The sequence below is a fragment of the Manis javanica genome, chromosome 16, assembly GCF_040802235.1.
Source record: "Manis javanica isolate MJ-LG chromosome 16, MJ_LKY, whole genome shotgun sequence".
Lineage (NCBI taxonomy): Eukaryota > Metazoa > Chordata > Mammalia > Pholidota > Manidae > Manis > Manis javanica.
This window is the reverse complement of record NC_133171.1, coordinates 68089071-68111747: the sequence shown is the minus strand read 5'-3', so window position 1 is coordinate 68111747 and position 22677 is coordinate 68089071. Positions and strand designations below refer to the sequence as shown.

Genomic DNA, 22677 nt, shown 5'->3' with positions numbered 1-22677 from the left:
CTGTGCAGGTCCACTTATACATGGACTTTTTTCAATAAATACATTGGAAAATTTTTGGAGATTTACAGCCAGGTGATAAAACCTTTTCTCTTTAGCTTGCTTTATTGTAAGAATACAGTATATAATACAAACAACATGTAAAATAATGTGGTAATAGACTTTATATTACCAGTAAGGCTCTCTTCAACAGTTGGCTATTAGCAGTTAAGTTTTTGATTGGTAAAAAGTTCTGTGTGGATTTTTGGCTACTCAGAGTTTAGCATCCCTCACCCCAACATCTTTCAAGGGTCACTGTACAGCCTTTAACCCTGCTTCCCTCCAGCGATGGCAGAGTTGGCTGGTTACTACGGGATCTGTGCACAAACCTGCTTTTAGTAATGCTAATCCAATTTTCTGGTTTCAGCTGCTAGCCAGTGTGTTCACGATAGAAATATTGGAAGCCTCTTCTTTAGAAGAAATTAGACATGGATAGGTTCATCTGGAAGGAACTTGAAGAGGTGATTTACCCATTCCCTTTAGAGGGAAATTTAACAGTCAAGTCCAAAGTGTTGAAGTTCCCTGCTGTGTCTGGCTGACTGTATGTCACATGTTACCTCCTGGCATCTTATATACTAGAATAAGTTGGACCCTGTGGTAAATTCCTCCCTCCCTCCCTCCTCTTCCTAGTCAGTCTTGTATTAATTGTAAAGCCACGTACAAATGTAAATGTACTGTGTCAGTGGAAATACAGCTAGATATTTCCTTCTCTTTTTCAACTTAGTCTCTATTTCTGTTTCCTTAAATGATTTTCCCTAAAGCTTTTGTCAGGTTTAAGATTCTTCCTTCTGTTGAAAACCTGCTTCTAATTGGAAATGATCAAAGGGGAGGAGAAAATGACACAAAGGAAATGGCTTTTGACAGACTGTGTCTGTAAGTCTGGGGAGAGGAAATCCTGGGGCAAAATACTACCAAAAACTGAAATCAGTCAGAGAGAAAAATAAAGTTTAAAACCCGTTTATTGCTTACAAACTGCAGTCCAGGGCCATCTCTCTCCTCTGCTCTGGAAAAAGCAAGCAAAACCCCTCCCCTTAATCTCTCAGGTACAGATACGACCTGGGTTGCCCAGGTAATTACCCATTGATATGGAGATGAACTTCTCTCCACCCCTGAGGATATGCAAATGCTCTAAAGCCACGCGAGATATTCTGGAAATATTACAGTTTTACCCAGTGTCCAATTCTTTTCTCCACTGAAGGGCTTTTTGCCACAGCCATCCCTTTGGAGTTTCATTTCCTCATAACTTTTTGGGGGTTTTGAATGTTGGTAGGTGACAGCCACAGCCAGAGGAGGGTGTGGAGGTGTCTGGTCTGTGCTCTTCTGCGGGAAGGTATTTGGTTTGCCGCCTCTGCTCCCTGCTGCTGCTCATACATTTCCATCTCCTTGTTTGCTGGACAGGAAGGGCTTTACTCATTGTGGGTGATGTTTTGAGATCTCCATTTGGGAAGGAGAGCACATTGGTTACTTGTAGCTTGTTGATGTTATTGGGAACGTCAGCTTATTCACAGGAAAGCAGGCAAGAGAAGAAATGAATTTCATACTATTTTTCTGCTACTCTCCCCATTAAAGACTTAATGGGAAAGAAGATTGAAGTTGTCATTGGAAATTAACTGGGGATTTTCTTTGGATTTTATCAGCCTTTGGTCCCAAAGAACACACCACTGAGTTAATGGATCTCCTTCTGAATTGACATTGTTTGATTAAGGAAGAACTATATCGTGCTACTTTATAATATTGCGCTTACATCCTGGTGGTGTTGCTCTGTCTTAAAATCAGAAATGCAAGCACTGGGAGTTGGAAAGTCAAGGAGTAAAGGGACTGAGGGATGTAGGTTTTTCTGTGAGGATTTCTTTTTCTGGTTTTGTTTTTTTAATCCATTACTTCTAGTTTTGTGCAGGAATTCACTTTAACAATTTTACATGGTGTTAACTTGATAATATCAAAGTCACTTCCAGATTATGATTTTTGGGGAATCCGTATCTGAAATTCACCCTTATAGATACCACACAGTCACTTTATTAAGTAAGGAAATGTTGTTTTTCTTTCATCACTAGCTTCTTTGTCTTTGATTTTAAAGTTCATTTCCTTAAATTCATATATATTTTTTAAGTCTTAGTGCATTAAATGGATAACCTAATATAGTTTTTCTTGCTCAGTTCAATTCTTGGTGGTTTTTCCAACTCAAGAACTATTTCCTGTGAGATCTTAAATTTTTTGATTCATCATGTTTGGGAGAGTCTGCTTGAAATCTGTTAAAAGGACGCAGATGGAGTTTTCATTTACTGGGGGATATTGGAGAAAATAAAAATGGCAGAGATGAACATCTTGTTTTGCTCAGTCATAAAGAGTTGGGTGCATAACTTAGTGTCTGCATTTTCGCACTTCTTCCAGAAGGCGTTACAGCAAGGCCTATGTTTATGAGCCCTCTTTCTTATATACCCACCAGGTTCTCCTGCGCTGCCCAACAACATGGTATATTTTGGAAGCTCTCAGGATGAGGAGGATGTCGAGGAGGAAGATGATGAGACGGAAGACGTCAGAACAACCACCAACACTGCTTCATCTTCATGCCAGTCAACCCCCAGGAAGGGGAAAGCCCACAAGCCTGTGCACAATGGGCATGGTAGGTCCCTGTTGACTTGGGGTAAAAAAAGATGAAATCGGAGTTTGGGTGAGAGGACTGGAATAGTCATCTTCTGAGAAGGTGAAGGTGATGGCGGTGTAGTTGGCTAGTGGTGAAGCTAGTTCTGGAAACTTCTCTAAGTGGCAGACACTCTAAGGGCAATGGGATAGGATAACACAGTACAGGCAGGTGTATTGTAGATGAATCGATTGTCAAGATGGGTGTAGATACTCTTGTGGAGACAATGAAATTCTGCAAGAGCTGCAGAATAGGAATGGAAGAGGAAGGTCAAGGAGATTTTGTGAAAAATCTGTGGTCAGTTTACAATTGTCATTTTTAACTGGTAGAGGTAGCATAGAAAGAAAACCATTCTGCATATGAAATCAAGTAGATACATGTATGTTATGCACTAGAATGATTTTTCTTTGGTGCTATTGTGTGTAGGAGGAGGACAAGAGGTTGGATATCAGAGTGAGGAGACTATTTAAATAAGTTGGCTATGTAAGAGCCTGGTAGCTTTTCATCAGGGAAGTGACTGAGTTGGAGTGTGTTCTGAAAAGATTACACTGGCATCAGTTCTGAGGATTACATAAGGGTGAGTTGAAGAAGAGGAGACGCATCGCAAGGCTGTAATTGTGGGGGTTACCTGGCCAAGGTAACGGGACTACACGCTGGTCTTGGCAATGAGGATATAAATGCAAAAGCGAGGAGGAAGCTAGAGAAATACTGCAGGGGTCGGGTTGGACTTCATGTGAGTTGGGTTAGCTCGGGGTGGGGGAAAGGAAGTAGGATATGAGGACAGAAAAGGGGAAGCGGAGAGAATAGCGCGGGAGGTGGCGTGGCTGTGTTCTGTCGAGGGCCTGTAGGTCCTCCGGACAGCACGTTTCACTTAGGACTCAGGTCTCGGGTGAGGTGGCAAGCCCCTGCCTATCACTGGTGCTGTGCTGTCAGTAAGTTTGGTTGAGGCAAAGGGAAGTTTCTCATTTTCTTTGCCCTCCATGGCTGGGCACTGAGCTACCAGTTGTCTTTCTAGTCTCGCTGAGAAGTAGAGGCTGGGACAAGCGTGGTGTAGACATGATGGGAATCCGCATCTGTCTGTGGTCAATGTTGGGTACTTCTGCCTTGGCGGTTTAATGATGGTTTGCCGAGGGTGTGTTTAGGGGCATATAGACAGTGTATAGAAGGGCATGCCCCTCTTTTTAAGGACTTAAAAGTTTAAGGGGTAAGGGGATACCAGTATTCCCAGTGCAGTACACAAAATGGTACCTGAATTTCAGCCTTTCAGGAAAAAGGTCGTTACCTGCAGCCATGGTCTTCAGGAAGCCTGATAGCTGAAAGATAGCTGCATGTATGAGTTGGAATACAGGTACAGGTGTAGAGAGGGACTTTGTAGGGAAGGGCCTGGACTCTGGAATATTGGCTGGTGTGGGATGGGGGCACATTGTCCCAGCAGTGGGGGGTGTGCTGCAGGGTGACCAGGAATGACAGCACAGAGTTGATAACATGCTCCCTGAGCAGGAGGAACAATTCAAATGTAAAGAACAGGCAACGGTTGACAATTTTAGATGTGAAAATAAGATGGAATAGGTCGAGTTTAGAATGATTCCTCCAGCAGCCGAGTTTAGTCTGAAATGACAGGAGAAATGGCAAGAGGCTGAGCAGTCCAGCCAGGGAGGAGCACACGGGAGGCCGGGCTGAAGGCCACGGGATTGGAATTGAGAGGGAGGGTGCTTGGGCAGTTAAGAACTTTATCTGTAGAGTTTGCGGTGATGCGAGAAACAGGAGAACTACAGGGAAGGCCTGAGGCTCCGCATCATGGAGCTGCTGGTTGAAGCGGTCAGAGGAGGTGAGGCACGAGAGGAAACTGCTGGGGATCTTTTATTTTTGAATTCTTGTGAATGTTTACTTAGTTTCACTTTTTGGTTTTATTTGAGTCAGGAATAAGTATGAATCAGACATGAAGTTAGACTCACATCCGACAGTCTCCGTCCATAGGATGGAAACCTCTGTCCTCGGTATGGGCGCAGAAAGGCTCCTTGGCGTTGACTTCCATTCGCTCCCATTGGCAGGCAAATGCCTCAGTCACGCGGTATGTCTGCTCATGCACTTGGGGCTGGGGTCCCCAGCTCCTTCCTTTTTCCAGCTTCTTTGACCTTTGACCTTGCTGGTTTACTAGACTGCCTTCTCATTGATTCAGCTTCCGCTTCCAAAAATGGCCATCTCTCAGGTGCATAGATCTTATTCTCTAATTCTTTTTTCATACAAGCTGCAGGGTGATGATGGGAAGGGACCATGAATATCTGGCAGCACTGTGCAGGGTGCTACGTGAAAGGGGCGGAATGAGGGAGAGGGGATTGGCAGACCTCTCCTTATGGAAGAGAAAAGGGAAACAGTTTTGCATTGATCACTGTCATTGTCATTAGAAGTCAAGGAAAGTATATAGGTGCATATATTTGCATAAACATGCGCACACACACACAGGTAAACTTCTAGTCGTTGAAAATGTGATGAGATTTTACTATTTCCATACAGTTAATGTGTGTTCAGTGTTGTGGCAACTAAAAAGGGTTTAAATGTTCACTTATGGGATTTGCTTGTTACTTCAAACATCATCAGAAATACTCGAGTTCTTTTTGTGCATTGATAAATTCTTACAATCTCTTAGCTGGGTCCGCAGAGCACCGTGTGCGTCTTTGGTTCCAGGGTGGCGGGTCTGAGGAGTGAACCCACGATACCTCCTCACATGGTCTTTCCTGATTTGGGGCTCTTACACGCTCTCTTCTCTTTCTCCTTCTTGTCCTCTTGATATTCCTGTCTAACTCTGCTGTCCTAGTCTGCCTGGAGATACAGTATAAGAAAGAGAGAACAGCAGAGTGAACCCAAAGCAGCTGGGCTTCAGCAGAACACTAACTCCACTCACTCATCCTTGAAAACACTCCAGTGCCTTCCTTAGTGAGACCTGCAGAAACCAAAGTCTCAAGGCCCTTTGAAGTCCTTTCTGTCAATTCTAGTAACTCTGGAACCTGCAGGTCTGCTTCTCCTGTTTCCTTAATTATGGGTCCTATTTATGGCTCTTTTTCGAGTATGCATTTATTTTTTATTGTATTTTCATTGTATTGTGTGTTCTAGTGTGCTGTCATCCACAGTATAATTTTTGTTTTCCAGGGAGTGATGCTTGCTCTTTTTTTGGCAGTTAAGATGGAGGGCTGATCGGTCTAATTTCTCCCTGAGTGGCTGGCTTGTAGCTTTAATTAGATTGCATTCATCTGTGATTAACTCAGCCCCAACCCCAGTCCTCTGCCTTTTCTGTCCATCAGTATCTGAGCTGGGAAGGGGTTGGCTGCAGAAAGGTTTGCCTTTGTACTCCTTTTTAGCAGAGTCGCAGAACCTACCACAGTGAGAACCTAGGGACGTGCACCCACCTGGACTCCCGGGGTGGGGGGTGGTGGGAGGCACCTGCAGGCCGCAGGGAACTGACCTTGTGTTTGGGTGTCTTGCATCCTCCAGCCCCTCCTGCAGTCCTGGACTGTTGTGTGAAGCCCGGGCCTGGTTCCTGGCTGCTCTCTGTCTGTCACAGGTGTGCCCATTCCCACCCCAGGCGCCCACCCCAAGGGCATGTCCCTCTGGAATCCAGTTGGTCTTGTCTGCAGTAGCCCTGTAGAAAAGTGTGAATTTTTGTTGTGTCTGAGTTTTGTGTGTTGTTGCCATGGGCATGGAGACCTTCCACATGTTTTTATACCCTAAGCAAACATAGTAGTCAGTAAATTCTTTTACTATGGGGTGTTCAAAAGATCAAAGAAGTCAAATAGAAGTACCGAGTCAACTCCAGTATACTTAACTCCTGCAAAATTAGTTTTGAGTTTCTGGCAAGTGTTAATGCCTGTAAGTGTTAGAAAAGATTTTGTGTTTGCATGTTCCTGAAAAAGCTGTATTTGTGGAGGATTTAGGAAGGAGCTCTGGAAATCACTTTACAGGGAAAAATGTTTAAAACATAATCAGAATCATCGAGGGCAGGACCTTGCCAATTAACCACTTAAGGAATTTTATGGAGTTAATTTTTGTGTCAGACATAAAATAAATTTTAACTTCTGTGCAAATGAGAAATGCATGTAAGAGCCCATGCTAATTTTATTGCTTTGGAAGATCAGAGGAACCAGGCATAGAGACTGTGCCCTCAAGGAGCTTATGGACTGGGACACTCCTGGCACGCCTGTGAGAAATGTGCCGAGACATTCAGGCTCTCGAGCGCCTCACCTGATCACACGGGTCTGAGCGTCTATCTCCGGTATACCCACGCGCCCTGTCACTTTGTGCTTCTCACACGCTCTTTTCCTGTCACTCGCGATGTGTCATGCGACCCGTCCTAGTGCTTTCATAAACCTCCGCTCACACCCAGGCACAAGTGTCCTTAATAGGAAGGAGCCACTGAACACGGAGTACCAGCAGCAAAGGTACTCAAGTGTTTGGACTCTGTTAGGAATGATGTTTTGTAATTGTTATGCATGTTTATGGGTTTTGAGAATTTGTTTTCTCAGGCAATGTTTTGTGAGGTCGGCTGAAAAGCAAGCGGGACCCGAGTGTGAGTGTTAGTGTCAGGGAGCCATCTGATGCGGAGGTCACTGCGCACTCTCCCCCCTGCCTTTTTCCCTTCCTTTCTGAAGTACAGGGCTTGTCTCAGCAAAGGTATTCTGTGATCTCATTTATGTTTGAAAAGGTGAGCAAGGACAGCATTTTAAAAGAGAGGGAATGGGCACAGCTTAGAGGCCAAAAAAAAAAAAAACCCCTTTACAAGTCTGTTGTACTGGCCTTGACTTGATCCTGAGGTTTTAATCAACAAGGCATCACTGGAATGAAATGGAAAGGTCAAATTAGAGATTGTTGACAGCCAGGGAAGGCTTGATGTGAATGGAAATACACGTGAAGTTGGAAATGTATGTAGGTGGGTCTGTAGTCAGTCTGCCACGCTCTGTGGGACATGCTGACGTGGGATGAGGCTATGAGTGAATTAGTTGAAGTTTCCTGCTTCTGAGTTGTTCCGCATATACCAACCTAGTTAAGTTAGCCTTTGACCTTTTGTGTTGATAAAACTGGGAGATGAGGCCCAGAGGAGAGAATAGCAGTGTTTCACAGCTTGGGATTCCCAGGCTTTGAATTCTGCCCTCCACAGTTGCTAGCTGTGTGCCCTTGAGCACCGTGCCTAATACCAGCCTCAGGTTCCTTCCCTGGAAGGTAGGGATTAGTGGGATGTTCGAGGCAGCTCTCTCACCTGTGTATGGAGACATGGCCCAGTAGGGGTGGCTTCTCACGTTTGTTAAAGTCAGTGGTCTGCTTTTTGTGTGAGGTGTGATTTGAGGGCTGTTTCCATACATGAAGACTACTAAAGTTTTTAGGATGTGCTTTATTTCCTTTTGAGTCGTGGTCACTGTGAGGTGGTCAGGGTACCATGCTTCACGGTGGAGGAAGTGGAAGTCTGATGGCCTGGCCTCATCACCGAAAATGGCAGAGTGCAGCTGAGAGCCAGGGAGTTGGAAGTGCCTGTGGCCGGGTCACATTCTGTTGGATCAGGCACGGATGGTATATTTGGCGGTGAGCAGCGTCTATGCAGTTTGGTGGAGTCACCGCCCTCCTACCCAGGAAGCAGTGTCAGAAAGCCAGCCCCACAAGCCACCACCTGGGACAATAGCTATGCTTGGGTCTCCTCTCCCACCGTTGCCACGTGGCTTTCATGTCTTTGGAAGCCAAATAGTAGAAACCCAGAGGAGGGCAGTGCTTCTGTGTGAAGGAGGGCAGTGGAGGGAGGGGGCTGTGTGCGGGTGGTTAGGAATGCTCCTCCAGTTTCTCAGGTGACCCAGAGAAAGATGCTGGTTTTGTTAAAAAAGAGAAGCCAGAGGGGTCAAAAGGTAAAAAGAAAACTTTTACGAAGGGAGAGAGGAAAGGAGAAGTAGCTTTGGAGAAGGCCAGTTCAAGCCTCCCAATCAGTCAGTATTTCAGAAGAACCCGGTGCTCCTCCTGCCTAGGTGGTGTGTGCCTCATCCTCTCTGTCCACAGCTTTGTTTATATAGAGAAGGCAGATGCCCAGGAAACGGGCCAGCGCCAGCAGTTTATTAAAGCAGGTCCTGGCGGTGCTCGGGAGTAAGTGCCCCAGCTGGCATGCCAGCATCTTCCTGCAGGTACTCTTTCCAGCAAAGAGAAGGGGCTGTTCATGTTAGGAGCTCATCACCCAAAATTGGTACCGCTGGATGTAGTCATCTTTGAAAACTGGACATTCAGCTGTGGAATACTTCCACGTCCAGTGTTGCTCCTTCCTGACCGTTTCCAGATAATCAGAACCACACTGTTATGCCCAGTTGGCTAACACATGTTTGTTCAGTCTTTTTTTGCCTATTCAGTTCCTACAAATGCCCTTATCAGCGTCAAATAGTTACCAGGAGCCTCATTTCATGCCTCTTATGAAGCTGCTAAAGGGCTGTGTGACATCTCTGATTCTTAACTTCTTCTTCCCTGAAATGAGCAGGAGAGAGTAGATGAGCATGAATTGCCCACTTATTCACTTATATCTCCACAAATAGAAATGATTTGTGTGTCTCTTGTACAGGAATAGTCACCCCTGAGATCTCTTACAAGGTGGTGGGCACTGCTGTCTATTCCAGGGAAATGGCTCTTCCAAGGTCATCTGTTTAGCTGGGTTAAAGATCCCTAACTAAAAGGCTGTTCTGGTAATCCATTCTTCTCCTGAGGCAGCAGTGCCTTTTTCAAAATAAAAATATTTATATCTCATTCAGTTTCTCTTTCCCACCTATACTTGTCTTCTTGCCCCTGTTGTGACCGGTAGGAAACTTGGTACCTGTTGGCTCCTCCAGAGTGTGAATTGCAGGATGTCAGCGGTGAAGCCCAGGACGCAGTGGTTTACAGGAGAATCTTCCAGTGGCCAGGGCAGGATTGTGGAGAACTCTGTTTTCATAGTTAATAAATACAGATCAAACTTTGGCAGCAGTCCCAGGGCAGCTAAAAGTCATCTTCTTGCTATGCTTTTACTGAGACTCATTACTATGTAAATATAGAACAGGATTCCTTGAGATTCCTTTTATAACCCATCAGTTATAAAAGAGAATGGAATGAAACAGATGTTCCTGTAGAGGGTCACTTGGAATAGAAGGCTTTCAGTGGGAGTACCTGGTCTGTCAGCATGTGTTGGGCCAGTGTTTTATCTTTGATTAAAGTGGTTAGTTGGTGGGTGATTTTATGTAAGAAAGTGCCAGACCCAGACTTACCCAGGCACCGCCCCCTACCCCTCAGGTAACTGTGTTTCTGCCCAGGCTTCAGAGGAGGCCTTTTTCAGGTTCTGGGATTTGCTAACCTCTTTTCCGAGAGCACCTGCAGAGCTCCAGACATAAGACTTGAGAGGCACTGATGCCTAATTGCCTCCTAATGATCAGCAGTGTGGGGGCAGAGGGCACCTGAGCCATGCAGGTGAGCAGGTGGAAGTGCCGTCCTTGTGGAGTAGAAGCCCCACGGTGCGTGCGGCACTGGAGACATCAGGAATCCTTTGATGTTCTTGTCCGACTTCATGTGCTGCTCGTGCCCCTCATCCCCGTTCTCTGATTTTAGAGGGGGCTTGGTCAGCATAAGCAGGAAAGGAACCATTCTTGAGGTTAATGTAAATTCTCTGTGCGGAAAGAAAAGACTGGGTTGAGTTTGTGAATGAGATGAAGGCTCCCCTTTGCCTACCCATGCCTCACTTTGCAGAAAGTGAAACTGAGACACAGTATCTCCATTTCTTTGGATTTCCAGCTTGGGTAAAAGATGTGCAAATACTACATGGATTTTCTAACAGGAGGAACCTAGGTGAGGGCACAGTGATTGCATGGTCAAGCTGTGCTCAGAATTGCTGACTTTTCGCATGAGAAAGTGGAGAGAAGTTGCTTTTCCATGCTTCCCCATGGCCGGGATTGCTCCCGTCAGAGTGATGCTTTTCCCTCCTTGGTGGGTGGAGGGGGTCCTCACCCTGCTGTAATGTGGGGAAATAAGTGCACAGAAAATGACATGCGGAAAACTAACACTTTATTTCTGAGGTAGCTTTGGCCAAAACCCTGATTAGACTGCAGGTCCAGGAGAACCATTTTATTTAGGATGTGCTGGTTTGATGACCCGAGAATCCAGACTGCTCATGGTGTGTCCTGCTCGACCTGATTTCTCCCCCAAAACTGGAACGTTTGAGTGAAGCAGCAGGGTTCTCCACAGAGCAGGAGGGAAGCTCAGGGCATGGAGGCAGCGCCCAGCACCTGGCCTCGTGGGAGGAGATGCCAGGAGTCAGCGTGTGCCTCTCACTCACTCTCCCAAATGAGGCTGCGGGCAGTGTCCGTCTGATGGGGCTGTGACAGCTCTCTCATCTTCTTGGGGTAGAAGCCCTGACCCCAGTAGTCTTCGCAAGAGCAGGGTGTCCACAGGCAGATGTTAAGTTTTGCAGACATTACACAGGACTCTACTGTTCTCATTTATAATCTGCTGGGTATCCTAATGGATGTGACTTGTTTATTAAAATACTAATCTGAAGTGACATGGACTTCATCGCGCGCATTTAACCTTGGGTTAACACTCGGGGGTTACAATACCAATGCCTCCGGCAACCTCTATTTCGATAGCTCTTCATAGTTTGCAAAATGTTCTTCTGTGTACAGAACCTCAGATGATCCTAACAATAGAGCCCTTGGGTAATCACTATTTGAAAACAAAACAACACAATCAAGACACTGCTCTCTGGATATTTCTATTACAAGTTGATATTTGAAATGGCTTCATTCTTGAAAAGTTCTCATAATTGGTTATTATTTTCCAGTGGGATAAACTTAGACTGGAGGAATTAATACATTTATTTGGAACGGACTTGGCTTAGGTTTTCCCCTCAGTGTTATCATTGTGGTGAGGCACGCCTTATCTTTTGCAGAGGAGAACTTGGTGAGAGTTCATTGCTCATATCAGCCATGCATTGTATATTATTCAGATGCTGTTTTTTGCACCTAACGCAAATGGAAGAATGAGCAGAGACCATCGTTCCTTTGTGTGCTCATCTCTTAATGAAGAGAGACATTTCTCAGAAGATTTTTTAAACAATATGTCATTGGACTCCAGCTGGAATGATTTAATTGCTTTTGGATTCACACTGGGGGCATGTTGTGTAAGGGCCTCAAAGCAGCCATGTGGGTGAGTTCACCACGACTCTGCTCTGCGGTTGCCTCAGAGGTATTCAGCTCTCTGGTTGGTGACTGCTGGCACACGGTTGAGCTGCCCTCACACTGACGGGTGCTTCCTCCCGTGACTGATGTGCTCATGGAGGACTCACCACCTTTCTTTAACCTCTGGCTGCTCCATTTTTGTCTCTTCTTGAGGCAAGTGAATATTCCAAAAAGTTGGAAAAGGGGCTGGGAGCATGTTTTAAGAGCAGTAGTTGATGTAGTCGACTTAAAATTGTTACTAACCGTCACCCACTTCTCATTTGGGGCGCTCAGCATAGTGGTTGGTAGCATGGTGCTGCCTCGCGTCTTCCTATTTGTGGCTTCAACCTTCCTGTGTTTCACCTTTATCGTTAAAGAAGAGATAATAGGAGTGCCTCTTTCATTGCTTTTTTGTGAGCGCTAAATGAGTTAATATGTGTGTGTGTTTATGCGATACACCTATAAAATATGAAATGTGGCTGGTAGAAAACACCGTATTATTGGCTGTTACTCATTCATTAACGCCACATGTAATTGAAAAGATCTGCAGCCTGGACAGCCTTGCAACTGAAAAGAGAATCCTGGAAAGTTAGCCTGATTAAGTGCCTGGCACACAGTGAGGGCTTCTCAGAGGTGACTGTGACCACTGAGTGTGCCATTATTCACCTGAACCAGAGTGAGCTGTTTCAGGTATGGTAGAAGGTCCCCAGTAACTCCTACCACCAGTGTAATCAGCCCACCTGTTGCTGCCCCTTTTCCTCAAGCATGTGGTTTGCAGCCCACATGGGACCTTAGGATGCAGACACACACTTGGAGCAGCGGCTTCCAGCGTGAGCGTGTTAGAGCCCTTCTCCCCTAGGGCACGATGTGCCCAAGATTACAGAGACAGTCGCCAGGAGATGTGCCTGGTGGTGGAAGGGAGGGAAGCTCCTGGCTCAGATGTGTCTTCTTAACCAGGTGTCAGCAGGCCAGCCAGTTACTTACCACTTTAAGCCTCACTTTCCCTGTTTGTAAAACGGTGATACCACCAGCTTTTCCCAATAGAGTCTGGGGCAGGGGAGGATGGGAAGTGGCTGGGCTGCTAAAGGGCATAGGGGTTCATTTTGGGGCAATGAAAACATTTTAAACTTACATTATGGTAATGGTTGTACAACGCTGTGAATATACAAATCCATTGGATTGTATACTTAAATGTGTGAATTACATGATGTCTGAATTACATCTTATTAAGATAAAAAAAAATCGATGAGTCATGAATGAGTGGCAGATGCACAGTGGCTGGCATGTGGTGGGTTCTCAAAAAGCGGAGGCTGGACACCGTCCTGTTACTGGCCTTAAGCCCCAAGACTGAAGAAATTAATATAATTATTTTCAGAGTTTTTAATCAGTTTTGTGGTTTATGTGTTACTTTGTTTTGCAGGGAATATGTTTATATCCTATATATTGTGAATTGAGTTGTTGAGCTGTTTGCCAAACTCCTCAGTATTTAACATTTTCTGCTAAATTAATCTGGCCTGTCTTAAGAGGGGGTCTTTAGTCACTTGGGAAATTGGGCTTTTCCCAGAGACTACAATGTGATAGAGAATTTTTAATGGTCCTTTGTTTCCTGGCTGGAGGGGCATGTAATAAAGCAATGAATAGATCCAAGATACTTATTTTGAGAACCTTGACAATGATCCTTATTACAATGTAAATATTTCTGTGTTTAGTTTTTCTGCATTAGTATCTTTATTCTGAAATTACCAGTCTTTATAATTTGTGTAATTGATTGCATGTATGGGGTGCCTTACAGTTTAACTCCCATGTGCATTTTCAAGGCGTCGCTGCTAGTATGTCCTGAGTAGTTGCAAGTTCCTTGTTCAGATCTAAAGGTCAGCCAGAAACCTCAGTGCTTATTCAGGTATGGCTGGCCTTAAGGAATTTATCTCTGTGAATATAGGGTTTTTTGAAACCCTGAACTGCAGAATGTTCATTTGGTCCTCAAGTTTGCCCCCTTCCGAGCATCATCAATAGTTCTGTGCTCTTTGTCTTGTTCCCTGAGAGTGATAAAGCATGAAATCCCCTTCAGCCCACTGCCCGATGTCCCAAAGGGCCATTTGCTCAGACGGTCCTCTCCTGACCCCCCTGGCATGTGGGAGAATACAAATGCCTCAGAGCCGACTGCTCTGGGTGCAGGCCAAAGGGCTAGTCAGCGTCGGGCTGGTGGTCTCATCCCTTCCTAGCTCCTCTGGGGGGCCAAGCGGGCCTAGGAACCATTTTTCTGTAACAAAAACCATTCATCCTGATCTATAGTCTTTCTGTTGTGCTAACCTTCATATTCTCATAAAGGTCATATGGCCTTTTAAACTTTAGTATTAGGAGTTATTAGGAACATATGTAAGAAACATGTTTAAATGACAGATCTGTCCATCTGTGTTAATTTACACCACTGCATATAATACATTCATGTTTTTAGATCTTGAAACAGTGGCGACCAAATTGTGATTGAAAAAAACATTCTGTGACTTAACAGAATTTAAGTTCTTACATAAAAAAGAAAATTCAGTTTGCTTTGGAAATCCTCTTAAACCATTTTCTTTCCTGTTGATATTTAATCAGTGATAGGGTTTCATTGTGTGGAAATCCCAGAGGGCTTTGTTGCACAGACCCCTAAGCCAGCGGGGCTTGCTCTTGATGTGGATGCTGCGGCAGGGCGGCAGGTGTCACACCTTGCATTTCAGTTGGATGTTGGTCCCCAGTGTGGGTGTGCCACGCTGAGATTGTTGTGGGACTTTTGCTGTCCTAAACACATCTTCCCTGCGTCCCCTCGTTTTACACCTGAACGCTGTAGCTAGTTAGTGGAACTGTTTAGCCAGGGCAAACCAGGTTACAGTGCTCACCCACATGCTGTATTAAAATCCTTATAAACTGTCAGCACAAGGTTGGCAGACATTCCATTGTTTTTAGACAATAGTGACTCAAAGTTGAACTGACTCCAGGGAGCAAGTATGGCTTTTGTACAGTGACAAGGATTTAATGCCAGCCAATTGATGGAGTCTGTCTTCCCCAAGTCAGGACTCCTTGTAATGACATGAAGCTTGCATTTAAATACCCGGCTTGAGACCAGGAACTTGGCATGCTTCTCTTTTCCTTTCCGCAACACATTTTTATTTCTTTATGGTGATTCTTTTTTTTTTCTTTGGTCCCTTCGATTGATTTTGGGTGTTGGGCAGGGAGGGAGCAGGTCTCACTTTGCGTTAAGTTTGGAGATGGTCATGGGCCTTGTGTCCATTCTTCCCTTCTTGTCCTTGTGTTGTCTGCTAGCAGACATTTTAGCACAGCTCTCTGCAGTGGCTCTTGAACGTAAGTTCACTTTCAAGGAGGTGAAGGCTTCAGAACCCCATTAGCCTAGGGCAGACACTGAGTCATCTCAAGATAGGTAATTTTTTTCCTACTCACCTAATAAAAAAAATCAACAGGATTTTCTTCGGGTGTTCAGATGAGGTGTCTTTACAAGCACAAATAATGAGCATGCTTGGGCATCTGGATATGGGAAGGGCATGGAGACAGGCCGAAGGGGATGCCTGGCCTGGCTTTGTCAGCTCTGTTCAAAGGGAATTACTGCTTTCAGATGGGAGGCCTGTCTTCCCCATTGCGGCAGGAGCTTTTAAAAAGATAACCTTCCTATGTTTACATAACTCCTTTTTCCGAAGAACACAAAGCATTTTGTATACATTACTTAAAACACAGAAGTGATTCTTGGAGGGCAGATAAAGGGGGGTAGCTGGTTTGTAGTTTAGGGAATTGAGGCACAGATGTATTCAGTCATCTTGGAACTAGAAATTGAAACCAGGCTATACACTCCTATAAGAGTCCATGAATGTAGTGAAGGGTTGAAAGGCCTTCTGATGGGTTTTTCATAGACTGTCCTATGGACCTCGCCAGGAATCTTGCTGGCAACTAGCTGTGTGAACTGAACTTACACGGGGAACTTCGTTAAGTACAAACTCCCTGGAGCATAAATGTGAGTTCTTCCTTGGAAATGCTGCTTTCTACCTGTCAAATGATCATGGCATTGCTGTTCAAGATGTTTCTACAGTAACTTCTCTTGCCCATTTCTTTGTCACACCTTTTGGGAATAAATCTTATCTTCTCTGGCATGAAGTGGCCCTGAATCAAAATATCAGCCTTCAGATTTAAAGATTTTGCTTGCTGTGGTGTGAAAACACTTGTTTATAAGCCATTTAACTTTCAGAGTCTGTGTATACAGATCAATATATGTGTCCCTGTTCATTAATGCAAAGTTATTTGTATCTGAATATAATACAATTTCCTAATAGGGTTCACTGCGGTGAATGCTTTTCTTTTTCCCCCTAAAGGAGCGCAATTACTCCTTTTAATTGGGGACATGTGTGGAGGTCCTCCATGCATCTAACTTTCTCTTTCTGTCTCCTGTGTTCACAGGATTTGTTCTTTCCCTATGAGGTGCATGTTTTTTTCCTTCCGCCTTCTCTCTCCTTCTCAAGAATCTTACAAATTAAGACAAAAGATAATTACTTGGAGGGGTAAAACTGGCAGGTTCCCACGACACTTAAAATTAATGAGCTGTTGAGAACAAAATATACCTCATCACTGGCCCCTGTGGTCCCCACCCCGCCCCCCTTGCCCCTTTCTTCCCATTTAACACAAGATTTGACTTTTGGCTGCGTTTGCCATTTGGCGCTATTTTGCTGCTGTAAATAGCAAGGTGGCTACAGACAGTGGATTCATTTGAAAACTATCTGTTTGTTTGCAAATCAAAGTTAATTTCATTCCATTTTAAAATTCTCATATTTTTGGAAGCTTTCTCCTTTTCCGATGATCTGATGAAAATAGTTTTCAGTAAAACCGCATGCTGTGGTTCACAGAGCAGCCACATTGGTTTATTGTGCTGACGGCACACGCTGCCCTCTCACTCCAGATCCGCCTCTATGTCTGTCGTCAAGGTGCCCCACGGCTTGCCTTCGATTTGCTGGGCTTTGCTTTCCAGAATATTTTCCTGAGGAGTCACTTTGGTGGTGGTGAAAACCCCTCCAGGGTGCGGCAGTAGAACCAGAGCTCTGAATTCCATTCCAGGTACGGATAATGCTGATGAAGGATCTGGTTTTCTGCGGATCTCAGAAAGATCTTGCTGGCTTACCACAGCACTCCTCTGAGTGAATTGCCTTCAAGCCCAGTTCAGCTGGCCTTGTCCCATGGTTCACTTGCAAAGGAATGACCTAGACCCGTGGGCACTGGGGCCCTGCTACCGGTATGGCATTGAGCCCTTCAGAAGTAGTGTAGTGTGGTGATCCTAACAACTTAACCCTTACCCAAAGCTCACTTCATGCCCCGCAAAGCCCCAGTCTAGGTTAATATCTTCTCACTGAATCCTCGGAGCAACCCTAAGAAACTGAAGCTTGAACCCCAGCCCAAGGTCAAATAGTTATTAGCAATGATTCTTCTGGATTCAAATTTAGGTAGCTTCATCTCAGAGCCTGAGCCTTTCCGGGATCTGAACAGGGTCCGGCAAAGCCTGGGGCGGCCGTGATGTGACTGGCCCACTGGTGTCAGGCTGTTTGGTCACAAGACCCCTTTCTACTCTTAACAATTACTGAGGGACCCCAGAAAGCTTTTATTAATGTGGATTGTGTTCACTGATGTTTGCCATATTATAATTAAACCTGAGGAAATTTGAAAATATTTATTCATTTAAAAATAACACAATGTAACATTTTAATGAAAAGTAAACCACATGCCAACCCCCAGAACTTAACAGGTGAGAAAATTGTGTTGTTTTATACTTTTTGCAAATTTCTTTAATGCCTGGCTTGGAAGACAGCTAGATTCTTCTGCATTTGGTCCCTTGTAGTTGTATAGCTTTAGTTGGCTTATATGAAGAAAATTAGTCTCACAGAAATAGGTAGTTGGAATAGGGAGGAGCCTTGGTGGATGATTTCTTTTGATATCACACCTAGACTCAACTTATGGTAGTTTCTTTAAGGTCGGTTGTTAATGGGAATCTGAGCCCTTAGGTGAACCTTTTAGGCTCCACTACATTACAGCCCATCAGTTTACCTGTCACCGGAAGTGGATCTCTTACATGCACAAGTTTGTAATGCCCAGTATTGACCATCTGAAAGTAATGGTTCACTGAGTTATGTACCACTTCCAATGGTTGGCACCTTTCATTCCATCGTATCAAAGAATCCCACATCTCCACTGACCTCATAAAAAAAACTCTTTGTTGTAAGGGTGTCGATACAGATTTTCCAAAATTGTAGTTTTTTGCTTGAAATTGTGAATTTTATCATTGGCAGCGAAAACTATTAGTTATTTTCCTTGATGGGCTTACTTCATTCCTTTTTGAGCAAATGGCCAACAAATAACCACACCAGCCCTTCTTTCAAATAAAAAATAGCATTTCATGAACAGGCAGCTCACTTGAAACTTCATTGACCACACAGAGCTTTTTCCCTAGAAACAGTCGTTGGACTTTGGTGTGCAGGAAAGGGGTTTCTGTATAGTGACTGCTTTGTCACACAAGTATGTATATGTACTCAATGGTGGAGTTCAATTCTCTTAGCGATTCATACTGCTTTATCAGATACTGCTAGCTTGGGTATGATTGATGGTCCCTGACAGTGTGTGGCTAGTTAACGCTTCGAGTAAACCAGCCATTTGAAGCTTCCCATTTTCTCTGAGAGTATCCAGTAGAGCCTTACAGAACACATCATATACCATATTTTGGTGTGGCATGTTTAGTTCAGTAATGGAAATTTATTTAGACTCTGTAGTCACTGGTGCTGGGACATAGAGATGAAGGCTCACATTCAGTACAGACATGGAAAATGTCAGTCTCTTTGTGATACCATGTACAAAGTAATAAGTGGACTAGAGTAAATCTAAGCAATAGAGTCAGAAAGCAATTAGGAGGAAACTTAATATTTTGCCATTTGAAAATACAGGAGGGCTTTCTAAGCATTAAAGCAAAGAAAGACATTTCACAAAATGGGCTAACAGATTTAGTGCACAACAGATGGAAAAGCAAATGACAAGGCAATTGCAACCTGTAAGGCAAAATATAAATTTTAAGGATGCTTACAGAGGGTGGTGAAAGAGAAAGTGTTGAAGACAGTGTGGCTGCGCTACTGGAGGTAGGTGCAGGGTAGCTGCTGAGCCCTCCCAGGGGCGGGAGGTGTGGATAGTTTGATTTCTGCTTCCAGCTGGCAGGAAGTGATTTCACTTCAAAAGGGAAGAAGTTTCTCTTTGTTAGCTGCCTGGAAAGGTGGGGAATTATGCAGGTCCCAGCCGGGTGGGCGTGGCCTGGAGCAAGGCGCACGTTGGGTAGGAGGACACAGTGGCCTTTTAAGGCTCCCTCTGTCAGGAAACGCACCGGAGCCCTTTTTAAATGATGGCTTAGGGGCTCACTTAGCTTCTCCCAGCTGTTCTGCTTAAAGCTCATGAGGGCCACAGACTGCGCACAGTGTGAGGAGGAGGGACCTGTGGGTGCGAGAGGAAGAGACCTGAGAGCGGGCCGTACCTGACAAGGCTGTCTAGGTTTGCAGGTCCTCTGTGGCACAGAGACAGCAAAGTAATTGCAGTTTACTGGAAAAATCCTGCACATCACTGTTCTCTTTGGGAAACCCCAAATGGGTGGGATCCAGTGTGCACATTGGGAATCGGCACTGAACCCCTAGGGATCAGGGAGGGGAGGGTGGGCTTGGGAGGCAGGTGGGCAGCCTAGCCTGGGTGAGGCTCTTACTGTCTCCACACCTGCAGGCTTCCTCTGTAAAGCAGACATGCTGCTAATGCCCTGTCCCTTCGGACTCAAAGGCTGAGTGCATGTCACAGCGTCAGCAGGGTTCCCCTGGCTCACGGTGAGCATGTAATACATGTTAGCTATTCATTACTGTGGGGCTTCTGGAATGGAAAGGGGCTGCCGCACAGCTCTGGTGCCACCCTGCTCCTCCTCTGTGGTCAGCGAGGGCTAGGGAAGGCCGCTGGGGTTCTGACCCACAGCCGTCAGCAGATCTATAGCCTCAAAACACTTCACTTCAAATCTGAGAAATATTATTTTATTCTAGAGATTGTCTGTCTCTTTATATACGGGTGGTGCTGCTCTTGGGATGTGACTGTGGTTGTGTTCATTCATTCTAATTCTTTCTTTTTGTTTAAGGCCTGATGTTTATTTTCCCGAAGGCTGTGGGGTTTGTTTACAGGGATTTTTTTTAAATGGATTTTTCAATTGTTTTCAACCAAAGCAGATAATTCTTAGTATGTTTATATATATGTTTTGGTCTCTCACTCAGTGTTCAGGATTACTCCTGTGCTTGGCATTTGGGTGGTGGCTTTGTTCTGACGTGGGGATGATCTCAAGAGAGTGAGATTTGCAGGTTGCCCAGACAGAATGCTTTCCTTTTATCCTCCCCTTGGTATTAGTAACCGAGGTCACATAGCACATACTCACTGTGGTGACTGCCTTCTTCTTTCTCCTTCCCTTCTAGTTTTCAATGGTTCCAGCAGGTCATCACGGGAGAAAGAACCTGTTCAAAAACACAAAAGCAAGGAAGCCACACTGGGGAAGGAGAAGCCCAGCGACCCCCGGGCTGACAGCCGGAGGGAGCAGGCTCCAGCGATCCCCACCCCGGCGGCCCCTGCCACAGGCTCCTCGGCCAAGGGGCTCACTGCTAACCACCACTACCACCCTCTGCATCGGTCGGCTCAGGACTTACGTAAACAGGTAAAGCCTGGCCTGACACACAGGTGCCTGTGGTCTGGCCCAGAGGGTGCCTGCCTGCCCTCCAGGTGCCATCGCCCCATTTGCCAAGGTTAAGTGAGGGGAAGTGTGAGTAGTAACTTCAAGAAGGCTGTGCATAGAGGGCTCAGAAAGTAAGTAGGAAGGTGCTGCTCAGAGGTGAGATGGGGACAGAGAAACCTTGTCCTTGCACAGAGGAGGCATGTTCCTCCCATCTCCAAGAGGACCCGTCAGCTGTGCCATTGGTGGAATTGCATTTATCCTGCAGGGTGCCACAGTTGCCAGCACCATGCTCTGCTGACTCTTACGTATTGGAGGAGGGATTGGGATGGTGGGGTGGGAACTTGCCTCCTCTGCTGCCCCTTGTCTGTCCCCTGATCCCTGGGCAACACATGAGTCCCAGGGGAATATGGGTTGTCATCTCAGGTTGGGCTGAAAGCGGGTAAGTTACACCTTGAAATGGGCCTGCAGACTGCCTGGCGCTGGCAGCAGGCACTCCCGGACAATCTGTTCCTACTGTGACAAGTGAGCATTTCCACCAGGACTGCCGAAGGGAAGACTTGCATGGGCGCACGCACCACCGTCTCTGTGTGATGCAGTGTGGTGCATCTCGGCTCTACCTTAGGTGCACCGTGCCCACCCTGCCCTCTGCCACATTTCAGGGTCAGATTAGAAATAGACTGGGTGGGGTCCCTTGTGGGTGTCCTCAGCCATTGTCATTGTCACAGTGCTCTTGTCTTGGGACAAGGATTTCTCAGGACCTGGGAGGAAGAAAGTAGGCACACAGTGAAGGGCTGGCTCGCCTAGGTGGGGTGGCATTTCCTTGACCTCTGCTCCTGTCCTCGCTCCATTATAAAGTCAGTGAGCCACAGGGCCCACAGAGGGGGGTCTCTTCATTGGGAATTTTATAACAGAGTTAAAACCTACCCTGGAGTAGACCAGAGACTTTAATCTTTAAAGATTGATTCAGGGCGAGGTACATAAAGGTTGAATGAAGAGACATTTTACTGCTAGTGTTCCAGAAAGACCTAAAGCTGGTCATTGTGTGAAAGCAGTGGAATCCCTCCTTTGGTTCAGTTGTTACCCATGATCTCTCTCATTCCTGATACCATTAGAAAATTTTCTGTCATTATGGGACCATATTCATAACCCTACACAGCAAGTGGTTGTACACGTGCATGTTTTGGTCTTAACCTTTAGCTTTCAAATATTAACTCATCCCTTCCCCAGGTGTATGAGGCAAGGATCCTCCTCATACTTCAGTTTCCGCAGTCCTTACAGATCCACTTTGTCCTTTGCAGTGCTTACTTGAGGTTAAACTAGTGGTTTTGAGCTTATTTTAACCATTGCCTGCTCTTCCTGAAGCACAGACCACATGGTTTTCCTGGAGAGAACAGCTGAGCGTGAATGTGGAATTGGCCTCCAGAGTGCTGGGTGCCTGAATCTCAGGACCAAGAGGCACAAGGCAGATGGCGCAGAGTACCATGGGAGAAATCTCCCCACTCCATTTCCAAAACGCTGCCTGATGTGCACTTGGTGCAGACCTCTCCTGCAGAGGTTTGGCTTGTGAAAGAAAACAATTACAATGGGTATTGGAGAGAGCACCCATGTGGGGGTGGGAACCAAGCACTTTTAAGGGGCGAGAAATGAGCACAGTTGGAGTAAGAGTTGAGGAGAGCAGAAAACACCCTTGTCCTGGAGGTGCCCCTGTCCTGCTTGCCCCATGGCGTGTGCTGTGGCCTGTTGCACACGAAGCTTCAGAGTTGAAGGAGAGATCCGGGGTGCCCCATTCAGCAGGCCCCTGTCATAGGTGACCGCAGGAGCCTGACCTGGCCTCCTTGTTCAGTTCAGCGTCTGAGCAGGGTGGGTGAGTGCACAGGTTCGCGGGCGTCTCCGCTCCATCCCTGTCCCCTGCCCCTCCCTGACTCCCTCCTGCCTTCCTTTCTGCCCTGTGTGATCAACCCAGATGGGATGGCCGGGGCTGTCCAGTTCTGGTTGGCTCTGACCATGACTTTTACACCTTGACATACAGGATATCTAGTCTTTCTAGG

At 45.7% G+C, this 22677-nt stretch overlaps 1 protein-coding gene across 8 annotated transcripts in view; it reads left to right on the top strand.

Annotated features, from left to right (window-relative positions):
* The window catches only part of JARID2 (jumonji and AT-rich interaction domain containing 2), a 250806-nt gene that overhangs the window by 190450 nt on the left and 37679 nt on the right, over nt 1-22677 (top strand). For all 8 annotated transcript variants that reach the window (XM_073225156.1, XM_073225154.1, XM_073225157.1 and 5 more), the window contains 2 exons: nt 2483-2659; nt 20376-20611. In XM_073225156.1, the coding sequence (XP_073081257.1) occupies nt 2483-2659; nt 20376-20611 (413 nt within the window). The remainder of the gene's footprint in view (nt 1-2482; nt 2660-20375; nt 20612-22677) is intronic.